The sequence below is a fragment of the Sylvia atricapilla genome, chromosome 9 (assembly GCF_009819655.1).
Source record: "Sylvia atricapilla isolate bSylAtr1 chromosome 9, bSylAtr1.pri, whole genome shotgun sequence".
NCBI classification, from domain to species: domain Eukaryota; kingdom Metazoa; phylum Chordata; class Aves; order Passeriformes; family Sylviidae; genus Sylvia; species Sylvia atricapilla.
In genome coordinates this window covers 22,671,860-22,693,874 of record NC_089148.1, presented here as the reverse complement: position 1 = coordinate 22,693,874, position 22,015 = coordinate 22,671,860, and the positions used below count along the sequence as shown (strand labels likewise).

At 35.5% G+C, this 22,015-nt stretch overlaps 1 protein-coding gene across 1 annotated transcript in view; it reads left to right on the top strand.

Annotated features, from left to right (window-relative positions):
• Nucleotides 1–22,015, top strand: part of DPYD (dihydropyrimidine dehydrogenase) — a 335,518-nt gene that overhangs the window by 110,724 nt on the left and 202,779 nt on the right. The window contains exons 6-8 of the mRNA XM_066325254.1: nt 434–630; nt 4,515–4,596; nt 6,990–7,077. Of these exons, the coding sequence (XP_066181351.1) occupies nt 434–630; nt 4,515–4,596; nt 6,990–7,077 (367 nt within the window). The remainder of the gene's footprint in view (nt 1–433; nt 631–4,514; nt 4,597–6,989; nt 7,078–22,015) is intronic.

Genomic DNA, 22,015 nt, shown 5'->3' with positions numbered 1-22,015 from the left:
AATGTTTTGGCATTGCAGAGATCCTCTGCCATCTGGCTGACTTTGCATTCCTATTCTGTTACTGGTAGTCTGGCTCTGTCTTCTCTGTAAAATTTGCAGTAGTAAAAAATCAGACTTCAGAGATTTTTAAGACAAAAAGACCTATGGAAGAATCAAACCCTGCAGATACAACATCCCTCACAAATGCACAGAGCATGTAATTTGGAAACCTCTATACTGTTGTGAATTTGCTGTAATATATCTGTGTGACAGATACGTCACTGTCACAGTACTATGTGTAGTAGTACTGCTACACTGTGTGTAGTACTATAGTACTAGCTATGTACTACATAGCTAGTGACAGTACTAGCAGAAGCTTCCATCATGTCAGTCATAATAAAAATTTAAGTAGGGTATGTAAAGTCTTTAACCTGTTGATTGTGTTGCTTTTCAGGTTTTCAAAGCCATGAATATTCCTCAGATTAGAAACCCTTCCTTACCTCCTCTAGAAGATATGCCTGAAGCATATCAGGTGAAGATTGCTCTTCTTGGTGCAGGACCTGCAAGTTTAAGTTGTGCTTCCTTTTTGGCTCGACTGGGCTATTCAAACATCACCATATTTGAAAAACAGGAGTACCTTGGGGGCTTAAGGTAATAAAACTATGACAACAAAGCACTTTCCAATTGTTGTAGAAAGCATAGCAAATAATTTTGTACATACATAGTTTGTATGTGATCCCTTGACTTTTAGCAAAGAAAGGGAATAGAAGATTTCAGATCTGTAAAAGTAACTTTTTTATTTAAATAATTGATCATTCATGTTAAAAGAGATACAGTTACAGGCAAGCTTTAACTGAAAATCTGGTGACTGTCTCCTCTATGCTCTTCATATGACCTGTTAAATTCCAGGATGCAATTGTTATTATGAAATTAATTGTTATTATCAAATTAACATATTGGAATCTGCATTTCTGACTCAGAATCATAGAATATTAGAGACTTGTGCCAAGAACCATTTTCCCTTATCCAAACCTCTTAAAGCAAGGTGAAGTACCTGTAGCCCTAGTGAAAGAATGTTTAAAATGCTTTAGACAGGTATTAATTTCATGGAGAATTTTAGGTTTAGAATGCTTTCCTGGACTACCTTGTGCAAATAAAGGTGACAGTGGCAATCATGGATGCAGCTTTAGCATTTCACCATATGGGTGAATTAAATCCTTTGTCATTCTCAACTTCACAAAGTTACAAATACATAAAGGAAGGTAAATTTGCAGTTTTCCTATATGGTAAACCCTTGGCTAATATTTGCATGCTGTCATTCCTCTACATTAGAAAATGAATTTTTGCCACTGCAGTAATGGCTGTGATCAAATCTAGTAGTCTTGTTGGAGTACCTGTGTCTAAGGTAATTCAGACACTGACTAGTAGATACCAAGCCATTCAAAATCAAAATTAAATTCTCCAATGTAAGATGTGCAAGAGTACAAAATGCATTCACACAACATAATAAAAAAAAAATGTAATGAAACAGAGAGAAGAAGGGTGTTGCACCTACATTTCGTAATGCACCATCACTGAGATCAATAGAGTTGACACGGTTAATTAATTTGATCCATAATGTCATAATGTCAAATACTTAGTGCTCTGCAAGAAAAAGAATCAGTTCTGGAGAAGCTGAACTGATTGCTCGCATTTTTCCCAGTGAGGTTCAGAATTTTCTATCTAATTACCAAGGTGTTAATCCATAGGCATTTAACTGAGAAGCTTTTACTTGAACTAGTTACCATAGAGGATTGCGGTAGTAGAAATTGTGAAATACCTACTTACCTGTTTAGTACCACATGTTATCATAAATTTAAACCAGATTAAAATCAGTTTTTTTGCTATAAAGTGGTCAGAACTAATAAGGTTTTTTTAACAAAAAGACTCTTTTTGGTAACAGGTTGGACTCAGATTGGACTTGGCAATACAATGCAGGACTTCCTGCAGCTGCTTCAGTGCTGTAGTGCAGTGCTGCAGTTGCTTACTATGTGCTTGTGTATTTGAAGCAGTGTGATCTTAAGTTCATCATGGTTTAACTTTAAATTCAAGTAATGTTTTGGCTGTTGTGTCTTCTAATGCAAAAAGCCTTACACAGAATTTTGCCTGCTTTGTTAGTATTCTTAATGGTCAAGGAGTGTAGTTTAAAATGTGCTTCTTTCTTTTGAGTTTTAACATGTATCAATCAAGTTCAAATTTTATTTAGATTCACTGTAGAATGTGTGGTTTAAGGGCATCAGTTTCTTTTGCCTTTATTTTAATCTTGAAACAGAAGGGGGGCTAGACTGTGGCAGCACTCATCCATGATTGCATTTCTAAGTCTTTGCAGTGCATCTTTTAGCAGATTTTGGTTATTGATGGGTGTGTTTTCAAGGCTTCATAAAGTATTGCAAATTTCTAAGGAGACAATTTTGTATTTGGAATCAGCTGCTTATAATGGCAGTGTTTGTGCCTTCTTGAAGTTTTTTCCTATTTTTTTAATTAGGATGTTTCTTGCATCAAAGCTAATTTTCATAATATCATGACACTAGAAAGGTGTCTAGTGATTGCAGTTCCAGTGGTGGGATATTTAAATATGAGATAAATCTGTGCCTCTCTGAATCTGTCTGGATTTTTCATATTTGTAGGCAAGTTTTCCTACATTTCACCAGTCATGTAAAATTTATGTTTTATAGTAGAGTAGGCATGAGCACACCATGCTCTTGCTTAGAGACCATGAACAAGCTTTACTGCTTTTGCTCCTATCTGTGCCACTGCTTTACAATGTACCAAAATACTTCTCTAAGTAGGCCAGAGAGTTGCCCCTTGAGCAACAGTAATTTGAGGTCACTGAGAAACACCAAGCACCTGTCCAAGTACCTCTGACTTTGAGGTGGACATCAATTTTTGGGACACTTTGCATCCACTGCATCCCTCCTTCATCTCTGCCCCATTTTCTTTTCCCCCTCTGTCTCTTCATTGCAGAGCCAGAGACTGTCTGCTGCTGCTAAAAGAAATTGCATCAGAATTATTGATATATAGTTGACTTTCATAGAAAGTCTCTGTTCATAGTTAATGTGCATGCATGTGGGTGTACCTCACAGCATAAAACTAAGTAAGTGTTTAATAAGAGTAGAAAAAAAAGTGTTTACAAATTCTGACAGTGATGTAACACAACCAGTGCTGTTCTGGGAGCATGTGGAAATGACAGGTGAAATACATAGGTGGCCTAGAAAATAGAACTTTCCTTTTTTTTTATTAGATTTTTTTATTGAATCTCTGTTGCAGAATCATATTGATACATTAGTTTCTGCCTCAGACACCTTTATTTAGCATGACTTATGAAAGTTGTATTGACACATTCATTATATCTGATATTTACAACACTTCTCATTGCACACTGCTCAAGAAAGGTGTAAAAAGGGCAGTATTAGAAATAAGGAAGAACACCAGTTTCTTATCAGTATAAATAAAGTTGATGCAGCTTAAAAGAAATAAAACTTTTCTGGCCTGTCAAAGTTAGATGCTAAAGATGGTGTGGTCAGTATCAATATGTAAAATAAGCTGCAGTGAATCTCCTGTGTCTGTGCTTTGTTATGGATATTACAGATTTATTGGTTTGAAAACAGATTAGACCATTTGAAGCTTAGAAGTATCTGGGGAGAAGCCTTTACTTTTCTGCATATTTATGTTTTTATCTTCATTGAACAAAATTTCTAAAATACAACTTCACTGTGTTTATCTGCAACAGGTTTTACAGTAGGAATTTTGTCCTGCCATATATAAATGTTATTTCACTGTAGATAAATATATATGTATTAGAACTGTATCAGTAGATATGAACTGAGATTCTATACTGGCACTACAGTTTTCCTCTTCTGTGATTCTGGGAACTTGAAGATGTTATTCCTAGTCTTCCCCAGGAGGAAAAAATGCCAGCTTATAAACATGAAGTCAAAAACCGGACATGAAATTAAGAGCTGATAAAGTGTTTGTCCATCCTGAAAAATCATTACAAATTTATGAAGTAGAAATGGAGGTACAGTTTTAAATACCATAGCTCAAAATAGCATATGTAATACTTCTAAAAAATTGTATGGGAAATATGATACTCTCTTATTGGATAGCTTAATATAAGATTGCTGTGTCACATTCCTTTCAGTAGCCATGAGGTCTTTTTTCACGTGGGTATTTTAAATTTTGTGTTACATATTCTGGTGAACAAAAGGAATGGAGCTGAACTCCTTTAGAACTCAAATATAGCATATGTTAAATAGTCACCTTCAAGAGTGGGCAGTGCTGGCCTCAAGGTACTGCCTTCCTGGCCTATATTTTTAGCTTTGGATGAATAATTAACAATTCATCCAAACAATTAAAAGAAGTCAAAAGTGACATTTCAGCACATTTCCATTCACATATGTCAAAATTAACTAAGGTATAAGTATTTTAGCTGATAATAATAATAATATTAAAAAATACTCTTTTCCTTATAGTTACAAGCGTTTTTATTGTTTTAGTATGTCTGAAATCCCCCAGTTCCGATTGCCGTCTGATGTGGTGAATTTTGAAGCCAAGCTGATGAAGGATCTTGGAGTGAAGGTAATGAAAAATATATCCTGCCTATGTATAGCTCAAAGAAAAAAAAAGAACAAGAACTCTGCCAAAGATTAACAGCAAAATGTCATGCACATTAGTAAAGAACGATTAAAAGCTATGCTAGACAGAGGCAGGAAGATGCTTCCTCTTGCTCAGGGCATTTGTCTGTCTCCTGTCTGAATGCCACTAGTTTGGAAAAGGGCAATCAATAGTTCTCATCTGGCATGTCTGCATGTGATTAATTGTCTGTAAGAAACAAATTCCTAAATTGCTTTAGGGGTTCAATGTAGCTATTGGAATGATTTGATTTTTTTTAATCAAGTTTTTTTCATGCAAGTTTGGCACTACTTAAACCATTCATATTTGATACTTCTTTTGTTCCTTCTCACTGAGTATTTTTCTTAATGGTTTTTCATACAGTCTTGCATCCAAGTTAATTTTATAATAAAATGCATCAAATTAAAGTGTTAACATGGTCATCTGTTATAAACAATAACAGTCCATTCAACTCCTTGGAAAGCAATAGTTAAGTGTTATTCTGTTAAATAAGTGTGTGTTGTTTACAGATTATGGGAACAGTGATTTATTTTAAGTTAGGACTTGGGCTGAACATTTAGATGGTATTTACAATTGCTGCGCATTTTGATAGACCTTACAAACTTACAATGTATCACTGGATCAAGTTTTTGAGTACCAGGAGAGATACTTAATTTTTAATATGTTACTAAACCCTTCAATGAAGCAAGACATTCTTCTTGGAACCTTTCATGTTGATTCTTTTTGTAAAAGTAGTAGACTGTTGTCACAAGACCTGAGTGAGAACATTATCCTGCATAGGTTTTATAAAAATGCTGGTAAGATGCAAGATAAGATTTAAAGTGCTACAGGTCTTTTTTTCTACTTTAAAATTTCCTTTGTAAGCCTTAAAAAGATTGACAGAATGGAGGTTTAATTAGGGATGGTTTTAAGCAGAGAACTGAGACACCTTTAGGCAAAATTACTGGGCATAAATTCCTGGAAATCCTCAGTTCCCAGGGCTCCATTATGACAAGGTCTCCAGAATGGAGGCACTGTGTCATCTTGACCTTCAAGTCCTCTGCAGTTCTGGAGTGCAGCAGAGAATCTCAATGTAAATTTGCTTCAAAGCTCTGCCATTGGTTTGCAATTGACCCTTTGGCGAACCGGTTAAATAAATACCTTAGTTTTATACCTCAATAAGCCGGAAATATTTTCTGGTGTTTACTTAAAGCATTTCAAATCTGTGATGGAGGGTGCTGTGTTGTGTAAATGCTCAGTAGTACTGTTTATTCAAGTAATTCCACTGAAATTAGTAAGAATTAGTCATCTGAGTAAGGATTACAGAGCTAGGCCCTAGAAGTATTATGAATCCTCACATAAAATAGTATTGCTATTTAAATTCCTTCATTAGGTTTTCATAACATACATACACAGTAGGATAAAAAAAAAAAATGCAATGACAATTTATGGACTGTCTTTTGTTGCAAGTGAGGATGGAGTCTGTATTGTTTTAATGATTGCAATAGTACATGGCTTTTTCACTTCTGATAAAATTTATACTAAATCTCCTAAGACAAAGAAAGTAAGTTTTAAGTAGTGTCAATTGTATTTTACCTCTGCCTTTTCTCCCAACCTGAGAAGTATATTAAAGGAAATATAAGCAGATTGAATAACAAACAAGATGCGCAGTGACTTGAAGGCTAAGCTCTTAAGATCACAAAGTAGAGAGCTTACACCACAGCACTGCATTTTGTAAAGTAAAATCACATGTGATATAAAAAACCTGGGGGAAAGCATTCAAGTTCAGAGAGTCTAAGATGTGGAGATAAAAACACACATACCTATGTCAAGAAGTATGAAATATCAGAAGAGGAATCACACACACTTTTTTGTGCTCAAAGGCCTTGGGGTTAGGAGTGTTGAACAAAAGGTGTGTGTATCTCCAGTTGCATGACCTCTGCACAGGGACTGCCATCGTTGGTTGCCTGAACATGCAGAGAAAACCATTCCCTGTCTCTTACACTCTTACAACTCCTCTAGGTGTTCAGCCTGTGCAGTGGCTGCTCAGAGCAGCATTGGTAGTGCAGAATGGCTCTGGAATAAAAAATTCAGCTTTTGTTCTGGAAGCAAAAAGTAATTGATCAGAAACAAGTATAGATTATAGATTTGTTTTGATTGCTGAGTTATTTCTTTCAATAAATGAACACCAATTACTGCATTGTGGACACTGTTTCTTATGTAAATTAGAACTAACAATTGCAAGTCTAAATCAAAACTTACGTCATTCATAATTTTGAAAACCTTTCTTAGTTAACCTTGGAGAATGTACTGCTTCATTACAATTGCAATTTTTATCAAGAAATTTTTAATTCTTTCAGATAATTTTTAGGAAAGGCCTTGCAGTGGATGGAATGACACTCTGTACCCTGAAGGAAGATGGCTATAAAGCAGTCTTTATTGGAATAGGTAAGAAGGGCTCACAGTCCCATGTTTTGTCATACTGAAATTGAAGGACTGCCTAGGAATAAATTGGAACTTGTATCTTTGTTAACTTGTATCTTCGTTAACCACAGTCAGCATGACGAGAGAACGCTTTAGTTGGATGAATTATGGAAGTATGGAATATAAGAAAAATTTTAAAATCAAGAAGCTAAAACTAGTGGCCTTAATATGGCTATTAAAATTTTCAGATTTATATTACAGATCTTTAAGTAAGATGTGAATGTAGCTGAATTGGTTGATTTATTGTTTGTTTAGATAGTTAAAAATGGATGAATAAAAATTTGCTTGTAATTAATTGCCATATTGGCCTAGAGCGATACATGAGTTTAGTTTTCAATTTTTGCGAACAGCTTACTACACCCACACAATTACTGAGTCTATATAGTAAGCCAGTGATATCATGCTTGGTTGCTTTTTTGCTTTCATCCATATAAAACGTGTAACAACCTTCAGATAGGCTGTAGTGAAATGTACTTATACAGTGGGTTAACAAAATAAGGTGATTTTGACTTTCACTAAGACTCACATCATAGGTCTATCTTCTCTCATGTAATAGAGAAGTCCTGCACCTCTCTGCTGTGTGAATCATCGCTTCTTTTTAATGCTAGATTAGAATTATTATCCATTTACAATTATTTTGAAGTACAGCTGGACCCATTGCTGCCATATGATAGGCATGTTGAGCAGGCATTGTCTACAGTTGGTATGAGGCTTAATGCTCTTTATTGATCTAGACGTTGCCTAAGTGAACATAATAGGAAACAAGTTGTCCAACTGTTCCTCCTTCCTATTATTGATTACAGAGATGTAATTCTTAGTACAACGACAACTGTTGTTTACCATCTGGTTATGCAGTATAATAAGCTTTTCAGGTCCATTCTGTCGTGTAATGATAGCACAGTGTTGTGATTTATGTAATCCTAAATCCTTACTTTGTTAGAGAACTTCCATGTATAGGAATTCTGATGTATCATATTTTGATGTAATTGTATACAAAGCAAATAGTGAGACTTATATTTTTTATTATTTTCATCTGTGTCTTTCAAACCACATTGTGAAATCTCACCAATGAGGAATTAATTCATAAGCATTTGTTTTCTGTGAGTCTAGCACTTAGGAAAAATTTCGCAGTAATTTTTTTTAATATCAGCATTGTTCCTCTGCATTTCTGACTCAGAAGCTTAGAGTAGCAGTTCAGTTTAGTGTCAGCAAAAATGACCACTGAGCACTTCACATAGAATTGGTGTGTTTAGTTTATGTATCTAGTTTTATTTTCTCACCTTAATAAAGCTATTCTAATATAAAATATTTCTGGTTAGAAATATATTGTTGTATATATCTACAGACAGTATTTTGCAGTACAGAGGCTAGGTAAAAGGACACAGCCAGAATGTTAATAAACAAGAGAATGTATCTGAAGCATAATTCTCCTGTAAAGCATGTGTTCATTGATTGTACTTGGAAACAGAGGGTGTAAATGCTAATGAAGGATTCTGTGTACCTACAAAGTTTTGTTATTGGAAGCTACCTTGCATTTATGATGCCCTTTCTGTACCCCCTTGTCTGCCTGTCATCTCACTTGTGCAGTACTGAGCAAGGCACTGGACAGTAATGTGGCCTTGGGCACTGGTAGTGAGAGTGGGAGGACAAGGGGTTGCATATTTGTGGAGTTAGCCATATTAATGCAATAGAGCTTTTCTAAGCTGTCAGCAGCAGCCGTTTTTCCATAATAAGTCTGAACTGCATTTCTTTTTGTGTTCTTTGTCTACTGAACAAACATATTCAGTGAGATACCACAGTTGAACATTACTCTGAATCATAGGGGTAAAATAACTATGTAGCTACTTACATAAAACAGAAGATTTATTTTTTGTTATAATTTGCTTCTGAATGAATTTGTACATTGATGGAAAAGAAATGTGGCAGTTTTCAATTTTCCCTGTTAGTGGAAAAAAAAAGTAAATGAGTGCGTAAAAGAAAATGACGTCCCTGATGGGACGAGAGTCCAGTGTGTGAGGACTTTTTCCACAGCAGTGTGGTATTTGAAGAGCACACCTGTAGTCTTGCAAATGAGATGGAATTCAAGATTTTATCAGTTGGAATTGTACAAAAGTCCATGTGTGATTCATGAAACAGAGGAGCACTTGTAAATAAGCAGCTACCTGAGGGCAGGTGGAGTTGCAAAGAGAACTTTGAAAACTATTTTTCACACAGTTAAGCATGAGGGGAAAACTGTTGCCTGTGGGAGTATTGTGTGTGGTAGGGAAAGTGCCCTCCACTGCAGGTTCTGTGGATGGTAGAACATAGGTGACTGGGATTTGGGCATTCTAGTGAGTGACCATATTGAAGAAAAATGAATAACAAAGGCTTTTTTGGGAGTTGTTTGGATAATGTTAAAAGTATGCTCTAATCAGCTATTTGCTGTGTTTCTGATATGAGAGGCAAAGAACTCCTAAGTTCACAAAAGGATACAGGTTAACAGACTTATTTGAAATGAGTAATAATAAAAAAGGGTGCTTTGCTTCAATTCTTTGCTTACCGAGGCATTGAGGTGGCATTGATAGTTTATCTTTAGGGGAAAGATGCTCTCCAGCCCAGTAGGTCTGGTACATTTAGTCACCGGTTCGAAGTTGAGAAAATACCTTGTACTAGCCTTGAAAACAAGCAGGTGGCCAGAATGTGCCACCAGCCTTTGACAACCTCTGGAGTCACAGTGTGAGTCACACCTTACCCCCATCTTACCTTTCCCAATCAGGCTGTGAAGACTGATGTGGAATTTGGGGTTATGAAGGTTTATGTTGAACTAGGAAAGACTACATCCTAGGAAAAGCCTTCATAGTTACCTGGATAAGCAGTAAGGATCCAATGGGACATGGCAATGTGAGAGATACACCATGCTTCTGGTTTTCTCCAGCAGTCACAATTTCAGATTACAGCTAACATAAGTATTAGGGGGTAGTTCATGAATCTCAGTTTCTTACATCAAAAGTAATAATAGACAATGACATGCAAGATAATTTTTATAGGACCAAAAGCTGGCAGCTTAACAATAGGAGGAGCAATATTCTTGGAGTCTTTACTGTATTTTTTTTAGTTCCTTTTTTCATTGTCATTTATGTAGGTGCAGTTTCTAAACTTAGTCTTATTTCATTGGACAATTAAAAATGCTAATTAAGAATTAGAGATGCAGAATTAGTCCTTAAAATTTTCATCTTAGAATTCCAATTCTCTTCCCATTACAAAACTTTTGGGTTTATTTTGCTGTTCACAAGCATTAAATAGTAGGAATTAAATCTCCTAATTAAACTTCCAAAGTTTTAAAACTAACCTTTGAAAAGAAGCATAGAAAAAAATTGCATCTTGTCCTAATTTGAAAGATTACTCAATGCACTCCACCTTGAATCAGCTCTGCTTTTTGATAACAAGAGTTTGTGAAGAATCTGTAACTGAACTGACAAATCAGTTTGAAAATTTTGCTTTAAAAGAAAAAAGGTCTTGCATCAGTTGCTGCCTTCTGTAAACACCGTAGAGACTCAGGGCAACAGAGAATAAGCATGCTGAGAGCAAAAAGGGAAATCAATGAAGGGGTGAGGGGCTAGAGGAGAGAGCACGTGGTCCTCAGAGACAGCAGAGGAAGGCAGCCAAGGGTATCCTGTGGGGAACAAAGCAGTCTGAACTCTTTGTGTTACTGTGTCTCTTCATGGATTTTCAGAGTGGAATATGATTTTTACCACTAAAAAAAAAAAAAAAAAAAAAAAGAGCTATGTGTATGTGTCTCTCATGGCTATCAGAGCAAATGCAGAAATACCAGGCTTTTATTACTCATCCTTCTAGAAGTTCAGCTGCATTCTTTGGAAAACAGGATTCTGTTATTCTGTCTTTTAAGAATCTACAAAGCATTTAATATCCGTTTTGAAAGAGAAAATACAAAACAATTTCTTTATAGAACTACTTAATTGAATAAAAATGAATGAACTAAATATTTAAAGTATTTAAGGACTTTTTCATGTGACATTCAAACAACTGCATAGAAAAGCTGTCTCCATAAACATACTTTGTGCAGACTTTTACACAAATCTCTATCCTTATTCTATAATATTTTATCATAATGTAGGTGTTTTATATAACATTTACATTCTTGTTATATGAATATCAGATAAAAATATATCCTTAAATATTGTTTTAATTGGTAAACTATTAAAAAAATCTAAAGCCCCCATTCCTAGAATTTTCTTAAGCATTTTAACTTTCAGTGTTTGTAGATTTCAACTGGCTGCCCTAACTTTCTACTTAACTTCTGACTGAGTAATGAAGCTTGCTTGTTTCTTCCTCCATCTTCTGCTGCTATATTGCAGTGAAGTTAGTTTTATTGTATATAGGTGTTCAGAGGTCTATTAAATACTCTGTGAAATGGTGGGTTAGGTGAGTGTACCAAGTAAATCTAAGCAGATCGTTGTTTGGATGTATTCTAAATAGTATATCCTGCTTGCAAGGGTTAAAACTGTACATTAAAACAAAACGAAAATAACTGAAATTCTTTGTGGAATGAACCTTTGTCGTAATTGCAGTCATTCATAGTTAATTAACATCACATTCAAACAATGATATAATCAGATCATGTCATTGATTGAAGTGAAATTGCACACCAAAAAAAAATTTAAAAGTGCAAGCATTAATGTACCTTGTTTTAAAAAAAACTCTCTGAGATTGATTTACTCTCTCTTCCCCAAAAAGTAAGTAATCTCCTCATGCCTGTTATTATCCTCTGATTAACTATGCAGTGCCACCTGGTGTGCAGATGGGAGGACTATTACACATCAAGAGCTCTGTTCACACCCACCCACACAGATATAAACCTACATGGCAAAAAGTGAACAGATGTTCATTTTGCTTGTGCTATAGGAAAAAATTGTGCATCGTACTCCTGATTCATAAACTAAATTTGGAGGACATGAAATCTGCATATGGGGCCCATGGCCAGCACAGACATTTATGGAGGAAATATGTCATGTTCAAAATAGTTCTCATTTCAGGTTGTGAACAGACTTTTATTTGCCTGCTTCTCTGGTTTTGGTTTACCTTGTATTTCTGAGTTTTCTTTTTCTTTTCACTTGCAATTTCACTTACCTCCTCCAAAGGAGGAGTTTAGAGGCAGAGTTATTTGAAAACATACCCAAGATTTATCTGTTAGTTGGTTGCTTTTCAGAAATGATTTGTGTTCCTTGGTGTTTGTGATGTTCCCAAATGTTGTGGGAGGCTGTTAGGCCCCTTGGTGAAGAGTTGTTTGTCTCAGTGGTAATATAGCAAGTCATGAAAATGGCAGTGCACCTTGGTGAAAGAGCTTTAGGACAGGCATTGTGCAGCCTTAGGCTCTTAGGATCACCAGCTCTGTTGTGGGGATTTTTTTGGCATTGTTTTGTATTATTTTATAATTTCATAAATATTTTGACACTTTATTGATTGTGTAGGTTTTGCTGCAAGGAAGCCAGTGCCTAAAGACCGGCAGATAAGTAAAAGACAACATGTAAGAGAGGAAGATAATACCTTGGAAGGTAGTGCAGGAAAGAATGATGTTGGAAACATGATTTGAGCTAGATACTCAAAATAAATGTGTGCCTGGCTTAGTTTCTGGGTTTTTTCATTGCCCTGATAGACAAGGAGATGACTGTTCCAGAATCTTGCAAATGAAGTGCTTTTAACCAAGGATTTTAAATGGTGACAACAATGGCCTTTTAAGCATTGGTATCAATATACAGTCGAAGACATTAAAGGCTACAGAACCAGGGAAAACTCTTGAAATTATATTTTTTTTGTTGCAAACCTACATATTCAAATTCATGTATGTGCACAAAGGTGTGAGCCTTTGGTATTGGAAATAATGAGAATGAAATAATTGAGGTGAGTCATGAAGTCAGAGTACTTTGACAAGTCTGAAGAACAGCAGTGGAGAAGACCAGTGGCAGGATCTCGCCAAAGCTAATTCAAAATATTTCATAATTGCCTTACAGCACCTTGACTAATATTAAAACTAAATTTTAAAGCCATTGTTTTTTAAATAAAGATTCCATGAGAAGGCCAATGATAGATGTGTTTGCACTTTTTACAAAACAGGATCAAAACTTCACATGGAATTGCAATGCCTGAAGTGAAGTCCCAAGGAAGAAGATCTGCACAAGTCTGTGCAGTCAAGTATAGGAGTTCTTTATAATCTACCTCCTGGAGAGCCTTATTAGCCCATGGCTCACAGCTTGGAGAATAAGTGCCTCTTCTTTAACACTACATTTCTTGTTTCATGTCCCATGTGAATAATATTTATTCTAAATGAGTTATACAATCAGTTGGTTCTAATAAAGAACTTGTTTGTCTTTATTGTATTATCTTCTGCTCTTCTTTAATGTAAAAAACCATTGTTATTAGAAACCAAATACTTATATTTAAAGAGGAACCCTGTTGAAGAACCTGTTCTTACATGCTATAGCAGGAATTTGAACTTGCTGTTCTTTCCAATGAAGCATCTTTCCTGGAGACCAACAATGTACATCAATCCAAGAATTTTTATGCTTGAGGCATTTTTTTCTACTATTGACATTTGTAGTAAGCTGTAATTTCAGCTCTTTAGTCCTTGGTACTGCTCTGGATTTGGTGGAACATTGCTATATCCACACTGAAAGCACTAGGCAGTTGAAAGCTTTTAGGGCCAAGATTCACAAAACAGCTTATTTATTATTAATAGTCCTAGGACACTTTCAGAAAATCCTAATAATCTGCCCTTGGGCATCCTTATGATATTCACTTGTAAATTACACAGATTTTTGTGCTCTTACTTACTTATCTTTTCTACCAAAACACTACTTAGCATAACAATCTCTTTTGCATGTTTTACAAAACACTCTCCTGTCTTTTCCATGATGCTGGACAGTCTGCCTGAAGAACTGCTAATCTAAATATAATGACAAAATTAATTAGATTCTTATTGTTTTAAGAGTATTTTTTCATATTTTACTGAGTTATGTAATCTAACATTATTTAGCACTTTTTTTTTAATTCAAACATATATTTTTGAGCAATTTTTATGTTTGAGGTATATAAAAAAAACCAAAAATGGTGATGTTGTACAGTACATTTCTGATTTTGATGTTACACACTTGAATGCTTTGCATCTGAAAAAAGACTTTGCTTGCTCCAAGAGTTCACTCCATGACTGTTTCTTTTATCTTTTAGATGTACAAATATTAATTATGCTGCCATCTTTTTACTTCCACATTAATATTCAGACACAGAATGAGCGACCTTCTAGAGTGCAGTCTGTGAGTTGATCCATATCATTTATTTTAGCTGAGCTCTCTCTTTTTTGTAAGAAAAGTGTATGTGGTCCCATATGTGTTTAATGTGATCAGACACTTTTTGAAACATTGTTCTAACTAATACTATGGGAGGACTGCCATAATACAAAATCTAAGTAGAGATTTAGAAATTCCTTACTTTCTTTAGTCTTTTTTGCAAAAGCTGAAACACTGGTTAAAAACCTAGGCTTGTTGGATTTTTTTTTAAGATTATACACAAATAGAAAGAATATCACAGTCTCAGTTACTTTGTGCCAATTATTGGTGAGAAGATGACAAGCAATTTTTTGTGTTAATGAATAAAGTTTTATACAGTCTTTCTGTCATATTTATGTCTTATAAATGTAAGGTTCCTGAATTCATATTCCTTTCACTGCCCACTCAACAAGGGGTGTGTCGCCTTGTTGAATTGAGTTGACAGAGCTAAGACAAAGCTGGATTTGTGCTGTGGATTTGTAGCACGTGTTGAAAGACTTTTAGAGGGTGCTTTAGGAGATCATCTTGCTCTGCCACTTCTCTGCTTCATGAGAGTGGTGCCTTGGAAGCCACTGCTGGGCATGGACAGGGCTCAGGGCTTCCCTCTGACCCAGCTGTTGTCTGGTGTTTCTCAGTCCTCTGCTTCCCTTTCCATCATTGCTCAGTAGTCAGGTCATGGTTGGGGAGCAGTTGGATACAATGAAAGGCAGTTACCTCATTTTGGGGGAAAACCCTGATGGTGTTTGAGGCCGATTTTGGTTCTTCATTTAACTTGGAGCACACTCACTAGTAATTCTGCTTCTGGGTGGGATTCACAATCTGAGAGCCTTCTGAGTCCTGTGATGGCCTGCAGTGTGTGCCTAAAGGAATCCCTTCACTCCTCCCTTCAAGCTCAACACATTAATTGAAAAGCTTTCCTCTTCCGGAAGCGTTTGTATGTTTATTGTCCAATACAGTAGCCTCCATCATTATGGGAAGGCACATCTGCCCTTCTTTAGTTTTAATGCCATGGAAATTTTTAAAAGGAACAAATATCTGAGAAAAAACGTGTAGATGTGCGTTCTAATAAGTCATCTTTAACTGAGCTATATAAATGTTTGCAATGCTGTGTCTCTGCTTTTGCATATATGCAGGTTGTCCAGACTTCTGAACCACTTGATATGGTCATGATACTTGAAAGTTGTTTTTTTAGTATTCTAATTTATACTTTTGAGATAGGCCACTCATATGGTTGCTTTTAGTATGCAACTTAAAATAACTCTGCAAATACATATATTTATGAATACAAAATGAAAGGCTAAGAGGCATACAGGTATTTCTCAGGGTTTATGCAATATCTTGGTATGTTCTGTAGATTTGAGATCAACTTTGTCATTCCTTGTGCTTAGAGTCACATAGATAGTCTTCTGTGTGCATTTTATAGTATCAAACCATATTCAAAATTTGACAGCTGGTGATGTCATAAGATGTGGGGCACATATAGTAACTAAGATTGACTGCTTGTACTGTTAGAGTTTTCAGTGTGTTAATGCTAAATTTACTGTAAATTGATTTATAAAAATCGTTTATAAGACTAAAACACAGAAATAAACACACTAAGTACTTAGAGTGTTTGGATAATGCTAATACAAATTACATGTTTATCTAACAGAGGAAATTGTTTTCCAAAAGTTGGCCTTGACATTGTTTTTTTCCGAAATGCTTGGGCTATTGTTCATTAATTTGTGCTAAAAATGTACTGAGCTGAATATGAACCATTGGAAAAAGTGAAAATGCATTCAACAGTTAGTGTGATAACTCAGTATTCCCTCAAATGCTCTTTGGTGATCAGTTTCATAGGAAGAAAAAGGAAGAATAATAAGAATTTAAAGATCAGTAGATTTCAGCCAATTAATCTTCAATGTTAATAAACGGTATTGAAATGGTGGTCATCAAGTAGAAACTTGCAGTGTATTACTACATTTCTAAGAGTTGTCAAGGTTTTATTTGTTACTGTTCCATTGATGTAACAGGAAATGGTGTAACTCACTTCAGATTTCATAGGATTATTTTTGTTAGAAATGATTCTTTATTTGTCACCATTGATAATAGATGTTTATTTGAGTGTGATGCATATATTTAAATAGATTCTAACACTTCAGTAGATAGTGAAATGTCAGTAGCTGATTGTTATTTAAATTGAAATTAGATTATTAACCATTATTAAAGAAAATTTCTAAATAATACAGTATTTGTAGGGTTTTTTGATTTTTAAAATGAGAACAGAACTATCTTCCACAGGAAACAGTTACTCTAGTTTTATAGGTAGCCTATTGTTTAGTAGTTGGACATTGGAAATATTACAATTCATTATTTCACTATTTGAGTGACTTAGACATGATTGCATTTCTGTTTGTTGGTAAACACGGGCTTGGCGCTTCTATTATGGCCCAACACAAATCTTTTGTAGGTGAAAAATGATGGCCAGATTTTTATCTGTGGGAAATTTATGACCCTGAGATTAACTCTACTGGTCAGAGCATGGTGGTAATAACACCAAGTTTGTGGGTTGAAACCCTTTATGGGTCATTCACTTAAGAGTTGAACCTTGTGGGTCCCTTCCACCTCAGCGTATTCGGTGATCTTGAAATATTTATGTTTTGCTAAACTTGCACCAAGTTAGATAAGAGTCTCTTCAAAACAAAACAAGTAAGTGTTGTCAAAAAGACTTTACATACTTGGGTGACCAAATAGCTGCCGTTTACATTTTTAATTGCTTATCTTCTTACACTCAGAGTTTGAGTTCTTGACTGGATAAAGTCTCTTGTAGAAAGAAATTTGCGGTTAGAGGAGATAGAGTAACCATTCTGTGCATGATGCATAAGGTGTTGGTGATCTTTGTACTAATCACTGGGGTGAAGTTCCTGCCCATTTTGTTCCTGTAGTAGCTGCTTCATAAAAAAGTTTGGTGTTAATTGGCATTTAAAAAATTCCTTCCCACAGTAGTTAGAATTTGAAGAAATCACCCCTAATTGTAACAATCTACACCTTTTTGCACAGCTTTTTCTGGAAATCCCAACAAAACTAAGTCAAGGAAGTTCAGAAATCTTAGCACTTTTTAAATTGTAGGCACATAAGAGTCTTAATACAACCTCTACATTGACAAGTTGGTTTCTTATTTTTCAGATGCAAATATGGGCCTTTGCATATGCTGAATGTGCCCTTTATTGTATTGAGGCATAGAAAATACACATCATAGCTCAGTCACTTCTTTAGACTTGCCAAGAATGGAATATGTTTAATCAGCCTTGGAGGGTGAATAATCCTAGTTACAAGTGTGGCGTTCAGTGTTCATTCAGAAAGATGTAGAACATGCAAACAAAATGTTTAGTTAAAGCAGAGCTGAGTGAATTGCCGCTGTGGCAGGAGATGGTAGTAATTTTTTTACCTGAAGCACACTCATTGCCTTTAATTTTTCACTTGGTTAATTACAAAAATCTGAATCATGCAAAGCACAATAGATCACTGGAAAGAAGCAGTATGATGGTCTGCTGAGGATGAGACTTTTGGGCTCTGGCTATTGGCATCCTGACTGAGTTCATCCTTCTCTAAAATCATGTTGGAAGATTGTAGCACTAAAAGGACTGTGAAAGTGCTCAGTACTATAAAATGCTGTGGGGAAGCCATACTGTGTTCTTGCTGGCAAATGTTTCTTGGAGCTACAGAAATCTTCATTCCTTAGCACTTGCAGCTATGTGGCTTACCCAATTCCATTTCTATCCCAGCATTTTGAAAAAGATATGTAATAAATGATAGAGCAGATGAAAGAATGTAGATTTTATTTGGCATTTTTGGCATGAATCCAGCAATATATCAATGATCACAAGGAAGTTGCAATTTTTTATCAGATAACTTCTTAGTCACATTGAAACATTTTCTTTAGATTTTCCCCTGAAGGATTATGCTGGTAAGGATGTATTGTATCCTACATACTGTTTTCTGAGATGAAATTTTAATAATTTATCAGAAATGAAATGTATCTTGCATAGTGCCTAATATATATTTATTTCAACCTTTCAGATATGAAACGATCTAGACCAGAAAAAGTTTGCTTACATGGTTATATTTTACTTAGATGTTTGAAAAGATCTTTGAAGACAATTTGATCACATTTGTGTTGCCAATTTGAGGAGCAGCCTGACTTTGTTTCCTTTGGTTCTTAAAGAAAATAATGTTTTTGCTTGTATAATACCCCATCTAAAACTGCATATAGTAGGATCTGCCATGCAGTAGGTGTTTCTAATAAGCATGCAGTAGTAGAAGGGTCAGGGACTAACCAGTGAATAAAAGTCAAAACTCAAAATGAGGTGCCTTTCCTGTTTAGCACTGGGCAGTGATAGATACTGATAATGTTTGATTAATGAGCAGCAGACTTGCACTGGGTGAAAACATCTGTAAGAAATGATTTATTATTTCAAAGGTATTGGAAGCTTACTGTATCTTGTAGATTCAACTGTGTGTGCCTGAATAAAATAAATGAGATGCAACATGTGAAAAATGAAAGCACATTACTTGTAAAGGATATGTCACAAACAGGGTATTTTTGTTCAAGTACACTTTGTCACTTTGGGGATTTTTAATGTTGGTCTGAATACAAATAATTTAACTGCTTCATAAAATCAACCTATTTGGAATTCTTGCATCTATCTTTGCGACAGAAATGAGGGTTGAACTTAATATGCTGGAACATCCCTTAAATTTTTTGCATTTGACATCATACACAGCTGTTCCAACTGTACATGTGAACAGAAAGAATTCTCCTAGCAATATAATAGGAGTGAAAAAATGTATTGTTGCAATTTTAACATTGAAATTAGGAAATTATTTCATTTGCGGTGCCATTAAAAGGCAGTGTCATTAAAGTTGGTTAAATTTCCTGTAAATATGTCTGTGAATCAATGTCTGATTCTTTTCTCCCTGCTCAAGTTGTATTTGAAAATGAACAATGACTTGGGAGATTTTATTTTTGTGTACTTCCTATTTAGTCCTGTAGTTGCTGGGTGGTCTTTTAGCCTGCCTTTGGTTGATAAAGTGACTTTGTTCTGTGCTGTGTGTCCGTGGCTGTCGATCTGGTGTCAGTCCCTCAGTTCTGTTCAGAGCGGCCATGGAGCTGGGAGCACAGAGGGCTCATGATGCTACAGACTCACCTCCATCAAACAGCACTGTCAGTCAGACAAGCTGGAGTGCCCTGACTCCAGGATTAGAGAAAACTGCCTTTTCTCTAGTTTTGGAGTTAGGAAAGGTGGGACATTGGAAATGTAGTCCACTCTCCAAATTTCTCCTCTTATGTTGCGTCATTGATTGTGGAACGCTTCTTTGTAGTGGGTAATGTTTGGAAATTCTGATATATGCTATTCCGTAAATCTACACCTATTATGTGTATATACCTTATTCATTTTCTTACTTTTCTGTTCTAATTCAGTAGGCAGCTAAAATATTTTTCTTCTTGGGATTTATCACTGATTATTTATATGTGTATAAATGCCACTCAAAAAAAATACATGTTTTTTATGTTGCGCAAGAAAAGTATAACCTGATAAAGGTCTTAATAAAGGTGTGCCAATTTATCATAAAATTGGATGATACACTGCAATGTCCCTTGAACCTAAATTCACACTGATTTGTGTGTGTAATTTAGTACTGAATGGCAAAAAAATCTGGTTACCTAGGGTCAAAATTGTTTATCAGAAGTTTTTTTTAAGATCTTATTTAGTAGATTTTATTCATAGCATTTGATCTGTTCTTCCTCTTGTTGTGATCTTTTAGGATCTGATACAGTGGGAGTTAAAGGGTTAAAAAAAGCATCTTTATCCTCAATTCTTTTTCCTATTATATCTGAAATAGAAAGAAAAGGAAATTAATCTTGTCCTGGACTGTGCCTCCAGCCAGTTCTTTAGAGTCCTTAAGTAATGGTATAGCTTTGAGTTAGAAGGTTCTCCTGTTCATGGAGAGATTGGGTCATCCTCTCACCAGGCCCTAGGAGTTACTTTTCTAAGATATACTAGACAGTTAAAGCTATTATGAAAGTGGAGGGCATCAGGTTTTACTGTCACTGGATTTCATAAAACAGAGCTCCAGCAGTGACAGCTCCCTCTCTTTAATATGGAAGCCACAAGCTGACTACCTTAAAGGAGTGACCTTTCAACCTACAAACTGACTGGAGTTAGAGCAGCTTGCCAACTATGAGGTCTTGGTAGCATCTCTGCAGCAGGTGTTGGCCTAGAGAACATATGGATCAACAGCTGGATACTAAGTCCTCCAAGCACTCTCAGGATCCTGACCTGTTTGTATTTACAGAGGGAGAGGGAAAAAATTCCAAAAGCCAAACCAATTCTGGATAACTAGAATTTATAGTGATGGTTCATGGATGTTGCAATAATGTAGTTCTAGCAGTCAAATTGAAACTTCAGAATTAAAAGCTGTCAAAAGCATTGTTAATATGATAATTTCTGCACTGAAGAATCTGGATCCAGATTCTTTGGTCGAGCAGCTAAGTCTATAAGCAGTGAAGCATGGAAGAGGTCAGATTAGCTGCAAGCCTATTTGCAGGCTTCTTTTTTAAAAAGTATGCAGAAAGCCAAGCATATTTTCTCCTTTCCTTGTTGTCCACCAATTTCACAAGAAAATTGTAGTACATCTATAGCTAATACATCTTTTAATGTCCTTTTTTGCTGTTCTGTTTAGTGATTACTTGCAGCTTCTGAATTAAACTGGCTTGCTGTGTTGCAGATGACCTCTAAAATGCCACTGAATTAAGGTTGTGACTAAGGATGGAACTGTTTAATGCACTCCATTTTACATGCATCATGTTTTAATTTTTTAAATCTTTTTCTTTAATATCTTTGTAAAAAAATGTACAGTGAAATCTGTGCAAGCTTTTGATCTGTATTGTTACACAATATTACAGCAAGTTTGATGCCTGGCCCTTTGTATATATGTAGGAATAGAAAATGAAAAAGGAAAACCTTATCATGGCTTTTCCTTGCAGGAACCATACAACATACACTATCACTGTTTCCAGGAGTACCAGAACTGTGTTACTACTACTTCTTTGGCATATTGCCTTTTCTAAGCACTAAATACAACTATTTGATCATCCCCATTTTGTGGCAGAGACCTTTTCTTAAAGGCACAAGATAACTTTAATGGTCCTGGAATAGGCAAGCAAAAAGCAAGACAAATTTGAAAACACAAGTTCATTCTCCAGTTTTAAGTCTGGAAATTCAGTCTCTGTTGCTAAGACTCTGCAGACTACAAAATTTGTCCCAAGGCTGAATTCTGGTTAGAAGGCTTAGAAGATGAAGCAGGAAAACAGGAAAAGAAAAGCATGGTTTAAACAGATTTATTCTTGCTTGATATAACTAGCAGACCAAACAATCATTTAACATTCTCTCTCTCCAGTTTGTCAAAATTCAATTTAAAAAAATGGATTACCTTCCCTCGTGTATGTGTGCACCTATGAAAATGTCGGGAAAGGACTCTGTCAATAGTTGGTCCAGCCGTTGTTTCAATTACATCACACACAAGGGGAAGGAGCGGTGTCA